Source organism: Cavenderia fasciculata (assembly GCF_000203815.1).
Source record: "Cavenderia fasciculata unplaced genomic scaffold Scf_EU5ZYIE02H8LDV-5, whole genome shotgun sequence".
Lineage (NCBI taxonomy): Eukaryota > Evosea > Eumycetozoa > Acytosteliales > Cavenderiaceae > Cavenderia > Cavenderia fasciculata.
The window spans coordinates 893,635-908,737 of NW_004457639.1; the positions used below are offsets into that span (position 1 = coordinate 893,635).

Here is a 15,103-nt window from a genome sequence, read left to right on the forward strand (position 1 = left end):
GATGATGATCAAGATGATGATTATTTGACAATTGACAAAACAAAACTATCTAAAGATAACAACGGTACAACCAACACAACAACAACAACAACAATAACACCACTACACCTAAACTAACCAATCCAATTATTTCAATTTAGTTCACCGTAGTTGTTGTTGTTGTTGCTCTGCTGCTGTCTATAATATTATAATACCACCACACTACTACTACTACTACTACTACCAACAAAACAACACCCATCACTCAATGATGTTGGTGCAAAAAAAAGATGGATTCCAAATTGACAAGGGGGTGGTGTGTTGTACTATTATAAGGTGTCTTCCATCATCCTCCCTCTCCTACTTGTGTGGAGATAGGCATAGGGTATATATATGTATAATAGTAATAGTAATAATAATAAGTACTTATTATTATTATTACTATATTTGATCTGTGATGTTGAACATTTTTAAGAGGACCAAACAAACAAATTAATAGAATGAAGATGATGAACATACCACCAAATAATATTATATCCTTGATTTGTTGTTGTTGTTGCTTATTCCCTTGTTGGTTGACTACTACAATTAGTGTATCTGTCTTAAATATTTATATATATAGGGTTGACAACTTAGAGTTATAAAATTAAATCACACAAAAGAAACAACAGTGATCTTTTCCGCCTCTCCACACAACAAAGAAAAATTAATATCTTTTTTGTTTTTTTTTGAACCAAATTAAGAAACACGTCGACACCTTTCTAAAGAAACACAACCAATTTAAACACGAACAGACACAAGTTAGCACCATGGCGTCAAAAGTCTTTTTTGTGGAGGATGGGATTTAGGGGATCAAGTTGATCCAACTAATAAATAAATAAACAATTAACAATTAACAATTAAATAATTATTAAATATTTGATATTGTTTTAAAGTGTCATTGTGTGAAAGGGGATTATTATTATTAAAGGGTTATGTATTTTTTAAAGAAGATAGAGTTTTGTTTTGTTTTGTGTTTTGTATGCGTTTATGGCTTGAAACTATTGACCATTTCGACGGCACGAACTGGGACGAGTTCTTTGTAAACGTTGGTGTAAAGTTCACCTGGTTCTGGGAATGGAGAGGCGATGGCAAATTCAGCGGCTTCGTCCATTTCGACACGGGCAGCGTCTTCAATGGCGGTGAGTTCGTCTTCGGTGGCGCATTTGTTGTCGAGGATGAGCTTACGGACGTATTCGATTGGGTCACGGATTTGACGGACATTGTTGACTTCCTCACGAGTACGGTATGAGGTACCTGGATCAGACATGGAGTGACCGACGTAACGGTAGGTGTCCATTTCCATGACCAATGGTCCCTTGCCAGCACGGCACCAGTCGGCAGCCCACTTACCGGCAGTCTTGACGGCGAGGACGTTCATACCATCGACCTTGATACCTGGAATGTAGTGAGCACGGGTGTAAAAGTCGTCACCGGCAGCGGCACGCTTTTGGGGGGTACCCATACCGAATTTGTTGTTCTCGCAGATGAAAATGCATGGCAAGTCCCAGAGCTTGGCCATGTTAAAGGCCTCGAAAAGCTGGCCTTGGTTGGCGGCACCGTCACCATAGTATGTGAGACAGACGTTGCCAGTGTTATTGTACTTTTGGGTAAAGGCAATACCTGCACCGAGTGGACATTGTGCTCCGACAATACCGTTGCCTCCATAGAAATTACGTGTAAACATGTGCATGCTACCACCCTTGCCCTTGGAGCATCCAGTTGACTTCATCAACAATTCGGCCAAGATCTCCTTTGGAGTGGCACCACGAGCCATCATAAAAGTGTGGTCTCTGTATGCTGTAATGACATGATCTTCCTTGGTAATGGCTGCTTCCATACCAGTACAAACAGCTTCCTACAAAAAATTGATAATTTACATAATTTAGAAATTTGATGATTCAATTTTCCAATAGTTCTCTTCTTCTTCTTCTTCTTCTCTTCTTCTCTCTACTTGTTGATATTTCATTTCAACTACTTACTTGACCATTGTACAAATGACAGAAACCTCTGATTAATTTCTTCTTGTAGAGTTGATCGGCAACGGTTTCGATTCTTCTCATCTTTGTCATATCGGTAAAGAAAGTCATGAGTTCGTCCTTGTTGGTGGTGGTTTGGTTGGCTGGACCATCGCAAAGGTAGGTATCAAACTTGTTAAACTTTACTTGAATGTCACCAGACTTTGAGGCATAACCTCTCAAGAACTATATAATTCGAAATTAATAAGTATAGTATAGATAATATTGTTGATTAGTTGATTGTTTAAATTTTCAATCGTCTCTTTCATTCAATAAATATCATCATCATCATCATTTTGTCAGTCGTCTGTCTCTGTTCATCTTGAATAATAGTAATCAATAATCTTAATCGAGTGTGTTTCATTCATCAAATGTTGTATTGATGAAGAGGAGGAGGATGAGGAGGTTGTAGTGATTGTACTATGGTTGGTGGATATCTTGCAAAGACGACTGATAATGATACTATTCTATGTCTCTCTCTCTCTCTCTCCTCTCTACTCTCTACTATTTCTCTCTATAGGACCTTACTTGAAGTGAAACCTTGCTAACGTTCTTGCTGTATGACAACATGTTTTAATTCTATTTAATTACCAAGACTAACTAGAACTAGTTCAATGCACACAGTACTTCAAGGGTGCTGGGGAAAGAGTTCAATTGTGTAACAAAAAATTGAAAAAAAAAAAAAAAAAAAAAAAACATCTTGTTTTGATGACGAATGTCCCGTTCCCTTGCAGTAAGTACTACTATTCATTGTATTAATATTAATATTTATATGTATATTATCTTTGTTTATTTGGTTTATTTGTTTCTCAACAATATCTCTATAGATATTTTCTAATTCCACCAACTGATACCAAGCTCACTTCCCAAAATCCATTGGTGACATCTAAAAATATAATATAATATATTATAATATAATATATAGTAGAAGAAAAGAAAGAAAGAAAGAAAGAAAGATTAAAACAATATTCAATTCGGTTGGTTGTTGTTGATGTTTGTATGAACACTTACGAGAATAAATCCATTGCACCTGGATATGGAGTAACGTCACCTTGTCTTGTAGCTACTTGTGTTTCAAGGTTGATGGTGTAGAGTGTTTGCAAAGAGTTACTGTGGTGACAGAGCATGATGAGATCGGTGAATGGTCGCTCGTGGAAGGTTGTACTACATGGAGTGTTTCCAACCAAGGGAACTGGGAACAACACCTTGGACAGACCCGTTGTAACATCATACACAGTGACCGATGCTAGGTATGCAGAGTATCCATAGATCATAGTCTTGCCATCTGATTCGATGATTGGCGATGACGACCAACCAAACGAATTTAGAATATTGTTTGTAACCGATCTAATGTATACAGGTGGTCTCTGTGTAATATCGATCTCTACAATTTGATTATATATATCTGCCAATACATAGATACCATCTCTAGTAACTGCTCCAACTAACCATTCAGTTCCTAATATATATATATAAAAAAAAAAAAAAAAAAAAAGAAAAAGCAAAAGGTTAGGTTAGTTATATTGATTACTCCCTATTATAATATATATATATATAATAATTACCAAAGAGTACACCACTTGGGTCACCAAGATCTTCAATGACATCGTATGTTATTGGATCTATTACTACGATGGATTGAGCATTGTAGGATGTTAGATCAACATTTTGGATTCCATAGATCACTGTTTCATTGGGATAGAATGACATTGCATCCATACCACGGTCAGGGTACAATCTAACCACAGTACTCTGTAAATCAAGGGGACTGATTGAAACCATAGTGGTCACAGAGTCTACTCTATGTGTAGCAAACAATGTACCATCACATCTTGGATCTACTGATGTTGTTGATGTGGTAGATATATCAGTTGTTGTTGATATATCAGTTGTAGTTGATATATCGGTAGTAGTTGGGATGTCAGTGGTTGTAGTTGATATATCACCAGTTGTCATGGAGGTGGTAGTAGATATATCACCAGTGGTCATGGATGTAGTAGTTGATACATCACCGGTTGTCATGGTAGTGGTAGTTGGAAAGGCCGAAGTGGTAGTTATAGTAGAAGTGGTTGGCAAGACACCAGTTGTCATGGATGTGGTTGTTAAAGATCCAGTAGTAGTGGTGGTTGCACTAGTTGGACTAACAGATGTTGGAGGAGTGTTTGGAATACAAAGTGGACCTCTTTCCATTTCAATGCATATCTCTCCAGGTTCACATTTAACATCGTCACATGTCAAAACTGGAGGTGGAGGAGGTGGAGGTGGAGGTGGATCATCCCTACGACAACTAGCTTTTCCATCCTTCATTTGACAATGTGAGCCAGCTGGACACGACAAGTAATCACAACTAGAACATTTTAAAGCGTTGCCACATTCATCAATTGGTTTGCCACATTCTTTGTTATTTTCCAGCTGGATACTAATGGACACTGCTAGAACAAGAACAAAAAAGATAATAGAAACTGATTTAATCTTTACCATTATTCTCTATATTATATTCATATGTACATTAATTATGTATAGATGAACAAAAAAATAAGGAGAAGAAGAAGGTTAGGATGGATTCATATATGTGTGGTGGAGAATATTATATCATATCATATTATATTTCACAATGAATGAATGTTTATTTATTCCACAATCAAAATCAAATGAATAATGATCATTGTGGTGTGGGTCATCGATTGAAAATCCGCACCAACACAATCAGTGTTTGTTTGGCGTCATTTTGCCACAACACACATTTCATTTCGATTGTATTGGATTGGATTGGTGGTTGGGTACTACTACTACTTTGAAAGTGAAAATGAAAACACAGGAAGAAGATAATCATACTCATGGTAACAACAACAACTCCATCACAAATTGGTGTAGATGATTGACTGCTTGTACCAATTGAAACATAATACTTTTAATTTGAAACGGTGTAAATTGGAAATAATAGAGTGATTCTAATAAACGATGACAGTATTCTCGTAACACTCTAATCTCATCATTACCCTTGGTATACACTTTGAATACTCTAAATAATAACAAATGAATTAAAAAGAGGAACAACAATATAATCATATCAAACCAACGATTTCATCTGATATTTGGGCGTTGGGAAGACTATTTTATAACTTGTTGGTCGGTCCACCTTATACTTCACACAGACACTCATTACAAGATGGTGTCTTTCATAGATCAGATATTGGATATTAGTACAGTTTATTTCAATTATTAGGTACACCTACCGAAGAATCATGGCCATCTATCGACTCTTCTCATTTCCAAGTTTTCCCAGGTACCTCTTTAATAGACCTATTACCTCCATCAACAGACCTACTTGCAATTAATTTATTAAAAGTATGTAAAAAACACCACACTTATATATATATATATATGTATAGACCATTTTTGAGGCACATGACTAACTAACTCAACCTACTCTCTATTTATTATTAATAACAAAAAAAAGAATATGTTGGTTTTAAATCCAGATCATAGAATTGATACATTTGCAGCACTGGAACACCCCTACTTTAAAGATATTCAAGATTCTCAACCCATAAATTTGTAATTTTATATGTACCAAATATTGTTTTAAAGAAAGAAAGAAAAAAGGAAGGGTAATTAATTATTTTTTTGTTTAAATCAAAATTAGTTATTTTTTTTAACCTAAAATAATTATCTAATTATTATTTATTTATATTCAACACATTCGATGAACTTTTGAGAGGTAAGGTAGACTGTCTTGTGTATGCTAGGTTGAAATTTGAATGTAAAACAAATATTTTAGATGAGGATAAGGATAAATGATTAATATTTAATTTTTTTTGAGTAACTCCTCTCTGAACTTCAACCCACAACTTCCCTCATTTTTTTGTTCTTCTATTTATCTAAGTGTTATTAAGTTGGAGAATCACTTTGATGATAATGAAGATGATGATGATAGCATAGTATTGTAATGGAAACTATAGAAGAAGATAACAATAATAATAATAATAATGATAATGATAATGACCCCAATTGCAAAGATATTATAAACAATGATGGTGAATACTCTAAAAATGACATATATAATGGACTTGGTTTATGTGAATTACTTGGAGAGGGAACATACATAACATCATACAAGTATAGAGTGCTCAACAAATCCTTGTTCCCGTCGACCTCTTATTATGTAACACTCAACAAAATCAAAGTCAAGTCAAGTACTGCCACCCAAGGTGACAATTATGTTAAAGACCTTGTACAAAGATTATATGAATATCAGATTCATTGTAATCATCCTAATATATCAAGGTATGTATCATCATTCATAGAATTATTATTATTATTAAACATTTATTGAATTGTTAATGTCATTAAAGAGTATTCAAAATATATACCAAGGGTAAACTAAAGATTAGAGTATTTAGAGAATACGGTGAACGTTCATTAGAGTCACTCTATGACTACCGATTTACACCGTTACAAATTAAAAGTATTATGTTTCAATTGGTACAAGCAGTCAATCATCTACACCAATTTGACATTGTTCACGGATCGATCATATCGAGACGTATACTATTTACTAGTGGAGTTGTTGGTAATATAAACAAAAACATCGATCTGCTACCAATCAAGGTTAAATTGGTTTACAGTCCATCACCTTCTAAATACACTGGATATGTTGCACCAGAAAAATTGGTAGAATATATCAATGTTGACTATGACGACGATATCAAGTATCAACAAAATAATCATATCAAACCAACCATATCATCTGATATTTGGGCATTGGGAAGAATATTTTATAACTTGTTAAATGGACCCTATTACCCTTCACACATACAGTACTCTGATATGGTTGGATATTTGTACAGTTTATTTCAATTATTAGGTACACCTACCAAAGAATCATGGCCATCTATCAACTCTAGTTATTTCCCCATTTTTAAAGGTACCTCTTTAATAGACCTATTACCTCCATCAACAGACTTACTTGCAATTAATTTATTAAAAGTATGTAAACACCCACCCAACCTATATGTATACCATTTTTGAGGCACATGACTAACTCAACCTATTAAAAAAAACCAAAAAGAATATGTTGGTTTTAAATCCAGATCATAGAATTGATACATTTGCAGCACTGGAACACCCTTACTTTAAAGATATTTTACCTCAACCATAAATCAATTTCAACTAGTACAACCAAGTTATTATTATTGTGTTATAAATATTCTCTCTTCAAAAGATAAATATATATCATCAATATATTTGTACCTTAAGATTGTTGAGAGGAGGAAGAAGGAAATTTCTCTGCTTTTAGTTTGAAACTTGGAATATTCGACCTTTTCATCAAGATTCTCTTCAACAAAATGAACGAGTAGGAAATTATCGGCACCATATCTTCTAAGAGCACGATTGAGTTGGTACATTGATGGTTTTTGGAATAGAGTTCGAGTAGGTGTGATATATACATTTTTGATCAATGCATAGTTTTCGCGAGTTGCTTGTAGACTATCCAATGGCGAATTCAAATTAACCTTTCCAATTCTATCAATTTGATAGAATCTATTGTCAAATGGAGCTGAATCAATTGCTCTCATCAAATATTCATATCTATTCTCTTTTCCTTTAACCAAATCCATATTTTCATAAAACTTTGAATCTATCAATGTTTTACCAAATTCCTTATTCCTAAAAGAGAGAGAGAGAGAGAGGTAATTAGTATATAGTATATTATATATTGATGATTGTCTTTTTTTTTTCTCTTACGATTTTAAAACATTTAATAAATAATAATGATCTTGAGATAGAGGTTTTCGTAAATCGGATAAATGATGTGATCCATCATCATCATCTTGATGTGTATCATCTTCCAAAATTGAACAATAATATAAAAAGGTAGATTTTAACTTTCTAGAAATCAATTTTTCAAATGGAATGGTATCAGTTGGTTGTTCCTCTTCCCAACCATAATACATGTCTTCAATGTCTCTCTTTGCCGAACCATTCGGTTAGCTTCTTAAGAATGAATGAATGGAATCCCATCATGAAAAAACAAAAGCCATAAAATCGTGAACTTGAAAAGATATCTCTCTCAGCAACTAAACTCTTGCTCTACAAAAAAAAGTCGCGTCATTTATATAGTTGTTTTCTCTTTTTTACAAGTAGTATCTCTATCTATCTATCTATCTATATCTGTCTGTCTATCTATCTTTTAGTAGTTAAATAGTCAGTAATAGTAGTTAGTTAGTTGGTTGTAATAGTAATTTATATTATTACTTTATTACTTTAGTTTATTTTTATTCATTTATTATCTATTTGCCCCTCTCTAGTTTTATATATATATAGTCTAATATATACAATATAAGAATAGAATTATGGCATCAATTATTATTGGATCACAATGGGGAGATGAAGGTAAAGGCAAGTTGGTCGATATTCTCTCTGCCGACTATGATGTAGTTGCCCGTTGTCAAGGTGGAGCCAATGCAGGCCACACTATTGTTGTCGAAGGCAAAAAGATTGCTTTGCATCTCATTCCATCTGGTATCTTGAATGAACGTGCTACATGTATCCTCGGTAACGGTTTGGTCATTCATTTACCAACCCTTTTCAAGGAGCTTGCAGGTCTCAAGGAAAAGGGTATCAAGTATGAAGGTCGTCTTTTCATCTCTGATCGTGCTCATCTCGTTTTAGATATTCATCAAGTAAGCTAATAATAATAATAATCAAAACAATCACATCAAACAAGCATCATTATATTTATTCATTCCTTTTTCTCTTTCTCTTTCTTTCTTTTGTTTAGATGATTGATGCAATGAAAGAACAAGAATTATCAAAGGGTAATGACAGTATTGGCACCACCAAAAAGGGAATTGGGCCGGCTTACTCTAGCAAGGCCTCAAGAGGAGGTATTAGAGTTTGTGATCTCTATCATCCAGAAAACTTTAAAAAGAATTTGTATAGAATCTCTGAAAACAAACACAAGGTATGTTGTTGGTTGTAAACAAATATATGTCCTTCATCGGTTGTTGGATTTATACTTATATATATATATGTTTCTCTCTCTCTCTTTTTTATTTTTGTAGAGATTCGGTACATTTGAATACAATGTTGAAGATGAAATCAAGAGATACACAGAATATGCTGAACTTCTTCGTCCAATGGTGATTGATACCATCTATTACATGAACCAAGCCTTCAAGGAAGGAAAGAAGGTGTTGATCGAAGGTGCTCAATCCACCATGTTGGATATCGATTTTGGTACCTATCCATATGTCACTTCATCTGCTTCATCTGTTGGTGGTGCTTGTACTGTATGTAGAAAGAAATCAAAAAAGAGAAACAAAACAAGAAACAATTTGTAGATTTTGACAGAATACTTATATATTTATTTATTTATTTAATATTTGTTGTTTGTTTTAGGGATTGGGTATTGCACCAAACAAGATTGTTCATCAAATTGGTGTAGTCAAGGCATACACAACTAGAGTTGGTGCTGGACCATTCCCAACGGAATTGCATGGTGATGAAGCCGAGAATTTGAGAAAGGCTGGTGGCGAGTATGGTACTACAACTGGTCGTCCACGTCGTATTGGATGGTTGGATATCCCAGTGCTCCGTTACACCTCGATGATCAATGATTTCAGCGAACTCAATCTTACCAAGCTCGACGTTCTCAGCCACCTCGACGAGATCAAGATTGGTACCGACTATATTCACAAGGGTCAAACTGTCAAGGGATTCCCAGCCTCTTTGGAGGATTTGGCCGAATGCCAAGTCGTCTATGAGACTCACAAGGGTTGGAGGACCAGTCTTGAAAACATCCGCAAGTTTGAAGACTTGCCCGCCGAAGCCAAATCTTATATCGCCAGAATCGAACAATTGGTTGGTGTAAAGATTAAATGGATCGGTGTTGGTCAAGATAGAGCTGCTATGGTCACTCAACCATAAAAAGGTTAAAAACAAATCAAACAAACAAACAAAACGATCGATCGACTATTAAACACAATACAATTAAATTACCTCTTTTTTTTTTTCCTCTCCTCCCTACCCTCACTCCTCATTATTTATAAAGCATAAACCAACAACAACAACAACAGTATAAATACCATTCATTCCAAAAAACATAACCAAAATAAATATACGATAAAGAATGTAATAATACTACATTATAAATTTAAAAACTTGAAACAGACTATTTAATTTTAATTGTTATTATTAATACCATGGTGTTTTTATTTTGAATACTACATATAATCAAATGGGAGGTTTGTCATGATGATTGTTTTGGAGAATTCTAAAGAGAGAATTAATTATTATTATTATTAGGGTTTTTTTTTAAAAAGTAAAAGATATGAAAACGTTTTGTTGTTATAGTTATAATTTGTCATTATGTTGTTTGTTTGTTGTTGTGATAAATATGTATAAAAGGGTTAGGAAAGTAATTATTAATTATTATTATTATTTTTGGGGAATGGATTTGGGATTGGTTTAGATGAAATTGTGTGGATAGGATATACTCGGGGTGTTTATTTGAGTGATCCACTCTTCTTGATATCTGCTGCCAATTTTGTAAATGCTTCATCAATTCCTGTTGAATCTTTGGCGCTTGTCTCTAAAATTGGAATATTTAATTCATCAGAAAATTTCTAAATTCAAACAAGTAACGATGGGATTGGAATTAATTAATTAATAAATGATAATGATGAATAGTCTATCTAGTGATATTATATCTTATCTTGGTTACCTTTGCAATTTTGAAATCGACGGCTCTCTTATTATTCAAATCACACTTGTTACCAACAATAAGTTTAAGGACAGATGGGGATGCAAATCTGTCAACGTCGATCAACCATCTCTTTATACTATTAAACGAGTCCATCGATGTAATATCGTACACTATAATGAGACCATGAGCTCCTCTATAATAGCTGGTTGTAATGGTCTTGAATCTTTCTTGACCTGCAGTATCCCAAATTTGTAATTTAATTCTCTTTCCATCCAATTCTATAGTTCTAATACACTAAATGAAGAAGAAAAGAATATATATACATATTAATATCATTGTTTTGATTTGTATTCCTTTAACAAAAGAGGGACAAGTTTGATGATGATGATGATCATTTGTCATTGCACTCATCATCTGTGCTCCCCTTTCTTTTGTACTAGTATAAATATATTCTTACAAAATCAACACCAATGGTACTTATATAACTGTCTGTAAATCTATTGTCTGCAAATCTAAGCAACATACATGATTTTCCAACCTAAATATAAATTTATATTGTAGTTGTTTGTTTGTGACAAATAATTGTTAGTTTGATTGATTTATTAGGATAGAGGAGGGAGGAGTTTATCTTACACCAGAGTCACCAATGACCAAAATCTTTAATAACATATCATATTCGGGGTGTGATTCTTGTGATGTACTGTTATTGGTTACAGAGAATGAACCTGACCCTTCTACAAAATATATAAAATTGTTTGATTGTTAATATAATATAATAATAATAAATAACTAAGATATATCCTTTTGATTGATGATGTCCGATCATCATCCACCATAAGTTCAATATCCCCTTTGTCTCTTTCTGACAATGATGGATGATCATCATCAACTAGCTAGTTGATTGATTGTCTGCTTACCCTTTGAATTGCTGCAACCCATCTCGATCTAGTCTATCTATGTATATACAGTAATAATAATATGAATAACAATGAATCTACGGATGAATGATGATTGAAAGTTTTGCTTTGCTCTCTCTTGATTATTAGGTCGATAGTTTGAGAAAGATATGAATTGAGGTGGAGGAAATTGTGTTTATTTAAAAATTGAAATTTTTTTTTTGTTTCTCTCTCTCTTTGCAAGGTGGCGGTTTAGTATTGCTTGCTTGTTATATTATATTTAAATGCAAGTGATTTATTAATAAATATAATATAAATGTCAATAAGTATATATGAATCAACATGATAAATTTCATAAACAAAGGAAGAGAGAGGAGGTTCAATCTCGAGAAATAAATTTAAATTCATTCATGTGACTTGAATCTTTTGTTCAAAAGGAGGAGAAAAAAATTACTTGAAAATGAAGACATGAGAGAAATTAATTAATTCTTTGCAAGGTCAATTTAAATCATTCCTAAAAGGAATTTTTAGATATAAGAGGAGGTCTAGTTGATAGGTATTATAATACATTTAGGTTTTATTGTTTTTTATTGTTTTTCTTTTCTTTTCTTTTCTTTTCTTTTCTTTTCTTTTCTTTTCTTTTCTTTTCTTTTCTTTTCTTTTCTTTACACTGTTATTTACATGATGATCCAATCAATCCTTTTTGATGGATTAGTTTTGACGGAGGTAATTTCCATTATGGATTTCTTGATAGTATGAAACAGCGGTCTTTTGGTCAACAAGTTTTGGAGCATGGTTCTTTAACCACAACATTTGTCCACCTCTAGTCAAACTGATGTCATTGTGAGTGGTCATGGTTCTTGCTCCAAATCCCAATGTCACAGCTGCTGCTGTTCCCAAAATACAGTAGAGTGGAATCAACTATATTAAAATTTAAAAAGAAAGGAAAAGAGACAATGATTAGAAATTATTTCTTATTTTGATTCATAGGTTGGTTGGTTGGTTGAACAAACATACTGATGCATCAAATTTAGCCATTTTTTAATTTATATTATATGTTGTTGAAAAGAAGAAGAGAGAATAGTATTATTACTACTGTGAATTAAGGAAGGGAATTTAAAAAAAAGAGATAAAGATAAAAGATTTGAAATAATACTTTGAATGAATGAATTAACAAGAGACCTCTTTTTTTTGAAGAGTATGTAAACTCCATCCATCCAGTGGGGATGGAGTACAGAATAGGATTATTAATAAAAAAAAAACAAAATTAATAAAATTTAATTAACCTCTCACACTTTAACACACACACTTTTTTTTTGGATTTTGATTAGTGGGTGTTTATCTTTACCCACCTCCTCTTTTTCATCATCAAGATATCTTTGCAATTTTGATGTAGGGTTGCAATAAATATTGTATAAATTCATTGTTACAGGCCACCCCCGACAATGAAATTGAATGGTTTGGTTTTTTTTAACCTGCTTTGGAAAAGTAATTATAAAAATATCTTCATCTATTGGTAAACCACCCGCCTTTTTTTTGAATAAATAAACAACTTCATTAATATATTGTGTAGTTGGTTGATTGATCAATTAATAACTATTAACTTTTATTAATAAGTTTAACTTTAAAGTTAAATTAATAAACAAAAATGTTAGTACTTTTATTCATTCAACTTCACTTAAACCAATTTTTATATCTCTCTCTTTTTGAGCTTAAATATAAACTGATTCATGTCTCATTCATAATGTATGTTTGTGTATGATTCTCGAGTGTATCTAGAGACATGACTATCTTTTAAAGGATCGATGTTTAATTGCTTGGTTTCCAAGAAAGTAATCAAGTTCGAGGGAAGCCAGTTGGTGTTGAGTTTTTTTTTTCAATATTATTGTATAGTTATAGATTAGATAGATACAGATAATTAGATAGATAGATAGAAAGAAGAAGAAAAGATGAACAACATTTCTGAAGAAGTCAAACCTTTTTCAATGAGAAGAAGAGTAGTCAAGCTTGGTGCTGGTACGACTACAACTACAACCTCGACTACTACTCAACCTGCTGCTGCTGCCGCTCAGCCATCGGTATCTACTACCACATCTACTACTTCTACTTCAACTTCGAATGTTCCTCAAGTTAGTAGTATCTTTGATAAAATGACTTTGTCTACTCCTCCTCCTCCTGTTGCTACCTCTGCTTCTGCTCCTACTACTACTACTGCTACTTCTGCTCCAGCTCCTATTCAATTACCAAACCCATTCTTGAATACTTCTTCTTCTCCTGCAGCCAAGCCAGCAGCTTCAGTAGCACCAGCTACTCAACCAGCCAAGCCTGCCGCTTCTGCAAAGCCTGCCGCTACTGCTGCACCAACTACTACTACTACTCAACCTGCTGCCAAACCAGCAGCAGCAGCAGCAACTCAAACTGCCGCTAAACCAGCAGCAGCTCCATCCAAACCAGCAGCTACAACTACTTCTACAACTAGCAATAATAATAATAACAATCAACCAACAACTCAACCAGCCAAACCAGCTGCAGCTACAGCAAAGAAAGGTACCAAGTTATCAAAGGCTGCTTTGAAAAAGGCTCAAGAACAAAGCAAGAATGATGCTGCTAAAAATACTACTACTACTACTACTACTACTTCTACTCCAGCCGCTGCTGCTGCTTCTACAAACAAAACCAATGTTGTTCAAGAACATCAATGTGGTATTTGTTTAGAACATGTTACCCAAGACAACAAGGGTAAACCAAATGGATGTCAACACATCTTTTGTTTTGAATGTATTCTTAAATGGTCAGAGGTATGTAACAAACTAAACTAAAACAAGAGAAGACTTGAATTTGAATTAGGTATTAACATGTTATATATATATATAAATATATATAGACTGCAACAGTATGTCCAAACTGTCAAAAACCATTCAATTCTATTGAAAAGGCTGATGGAGGCCAAAAAAAGATAAAGACAGTAGACAAGCGTGTTGAAAACTGTGTACGTGATGACTCGGACGACGAAGACTATGACGAGGACTCAGACTCTGATGAAAATGAACAAGTCTTTAAGGCAATGATGTTCAACCAATTGATGCAATTAATGTCTCATTATAAATACGTCCCAGGATCATCCGACGAAGAAGACGACGACGACGAAGATGATGATTCAGACGAAGACTATGATGAATCAGACGACATGTACTATGATTCAGACGACTATGACGATGATGACGATGATGATTGTGGTGAAGACGAACATTATTATTCTTGTGGACATAGAAAGAAGGCTCATCTTTATGAAATTGAAGATTAAAAGATCAATCAGTTTTTAAATAATAAATCAATCAAATATAATTATATTAACAATATTATATAATCCATGTTTAAAATCCATGTTTGAAAGTTCTATCTCCTTTTTTTTTTTTGTTTGCATGTTGTTTGACAAAAAAAGATATTAAATTCATTCACTT

The 15,103-nt window shown here is 33.5% G+C and overlaps 9 protein-coding genes across 9 annotated transcripts; 4 read left to right on the forward strand and 5 right to left on the reverse strand.

Moving 5' to 3' along the window:
* Positions 1 to 141: 141 nt before the first annotated feature.
* Positions 142 to 2,787, reverse strand: pdhA (pyruvate dehydrogenase E1 alpha subunit; the record flags this gene model as incomplete). The annotated part of the gene is made up of 5 exons (XM_004354030.1): positions 142 to 177; positions 422 to 580; positions 1,028 to 1,876; positions 2,001 to 2,222; positions 2,734 to 2,787. 5 exons carry the CDS (start codon positions 2,785 to 2,787, stop codon positions 142 to 144), a joined length of 1,320 nt encoding a protein of 439 aa, XP_004354082.1.
* An 83-nt stretch (positions 2,788 to 2,870) lies between these two features.
* DFA_10175 (uncharacterized protein) lies at positions 2,871 to 4,517 on the reverse strand (the record flags this gene model as incomplete). Its single annotated transcript, XM_004354031.1, has 3 exons — positions 2,871 to 2,922; positions 3,048 to 3,495; positions 3,602 to 4,517. The coding sequence occupies 3 exons, from the start codon at positions 4,515 to 4,517 to the stop codon at positions 2,871 to 2,873; spliced, it is 1,416 nt and encodes a 471-aa protein (XP_004354083.1).
* A 325-nt stretch (positions 4,518 to 4,842) lies between these two features.
* On the forward strand, positions 4,843 to 5,452 carry DFA_10176 (uncharacterized protein; the record flags this gene model as incomplete). The annotated part of the gene is made up of 4 exons (XM_004354032.1): positions 4,843 to 4,876; positions 5,086 to 5,208; positions 5,263 to 5,384; positions 5,429 to 5,452. The coding sequence occupies 4 exons, from the start codon at positions 4,843 to 4,845 to the stop codon at positions 5,450 to 5,452; spliced, it is 303 nt and encodes a 100-aa protein (XP_004354084.1).
* A 533-nt stretch (positions 5,453 to 5,985) lies between these two features.
* On the forward strand, positions 5,986 to 7,197 carry DFA_10177 (uncharacterized protein; the record flags this gene model as incomplete). Its single annotated transcript, XM_004354033.1, has 3 exons — positions 5,986 to 6,323; positions 6,392 to 7,025; positions 7,108 to 7,197. 3 exons carry the CDS (start codon positions 5,986 to 5,988, stop codon positions 7,195 to 7,197), a joined length of 1,062 nt encoding a protein of 353 aa, XP_004354085.1.
* Positions 7,198 to 7,290: 93 nt separating this feature from the next.
* Positions 7,291 to 7,993, reverse strand: DFA_10178 (uncharacterized protein; the record flags this gene model as incomplete). The annotated part of the gene is made up of 3 exons (XM_004354034.1): positions 7,291 to 7,374; positions 7,487 to 7,706; positions 7,785 to 7,993. The coding sequence occupies 3 exons, from the start codon at positions 7,991 to 7,993 to the stop codon at positions 7,291 to 7,293; spliced, it is 513 nt and encodes a 170-aa protein (XP_004354086.1).
* Positions 7,994 to 8,392: 399 nt separating this feature from the next.
* purA (adenylosuccinate synthetase) lies at positions 8,393 to 9,968 on the forward strand (the record flags this gene model as incomplete). The annotated part of the gene is made up of 4 exons (XM_004354035.1): positions 8,393 to 8,722; positions 8,821 to 9,003; positions 9,104 to 9,331; positions 9,441 to 9,968. The coding sequence occupies 4 exons, from the start codon at positions 8,393 to 8,395 to the stop codon at positions 9,966 to 9,968; spliced, it is 1,269 nt and encodes a 422-aa protein (XP_004354087.1).
* A 578-nt stretch (positions 9,969 to 10,546) lies between these two features.
* Positions 10,547 to 11,685, reverse strand: rab1C (Rab GTPase; the record flags this gene model as incomplete). Its single annotated transcript, XM_004354036.1, has 5 exons — positions 10,547 to 10,666; positions 10,765 to 11,040; positions 11,204 to 11,284; positions 11,380 to 11,480; positions 11,664 to 11,685. The coding sequence occupies 5 exons, from the start codon at positions 11,683 to 11,685 to the stop codon at positions 10,547 to 10,549; spliced, it is 600 nt and encodes a 199-aa protein (XP_004354088.1).
* A 668-nt stretch (positions 11,686 to 12,353) lies between these two features.
* DFA_10181 (uncharacterized protein) lies at positions 12,354 to 12,680 on the reverse strand (the record flags this gene model as incomplete). Its single annotated transcript, XM_004354037.1, has 2 exons — positions 12,354 to 12,563; positions 12,660 to 12,680. The coding sequence occupies 2 exons, from the start codon at positions 12,678 to 12,680 to the stop codon at positions 12,354 to 12,356; spliced, it is 231 nt and encodes a 76-aa protein (XP_004354089.1).
* A 911-nt stretch (positions 12,681 to 13,591) lies between these two features.
* DFA_10182 (uncharacterized protein) lies at positions 13,592 to 14,946 on the forward strand (the record flags this gene model as incomplete). The annotated part of the gene is made up of 2 exons (XM_004354038.1): positions 13,592 to 14,440; positions 14,527 to 14,946. 2 exons carry the CDS (start codon positions 13,592 to 13,594, stop codon positions 14,944 to 14,946), a joined length of 1,269 nt encoding a protein of 422 aa, XP_004354090.1.
* Between the last annotated feature and the right edge of the window lie 157 nt (positions 14,947 to 15,103).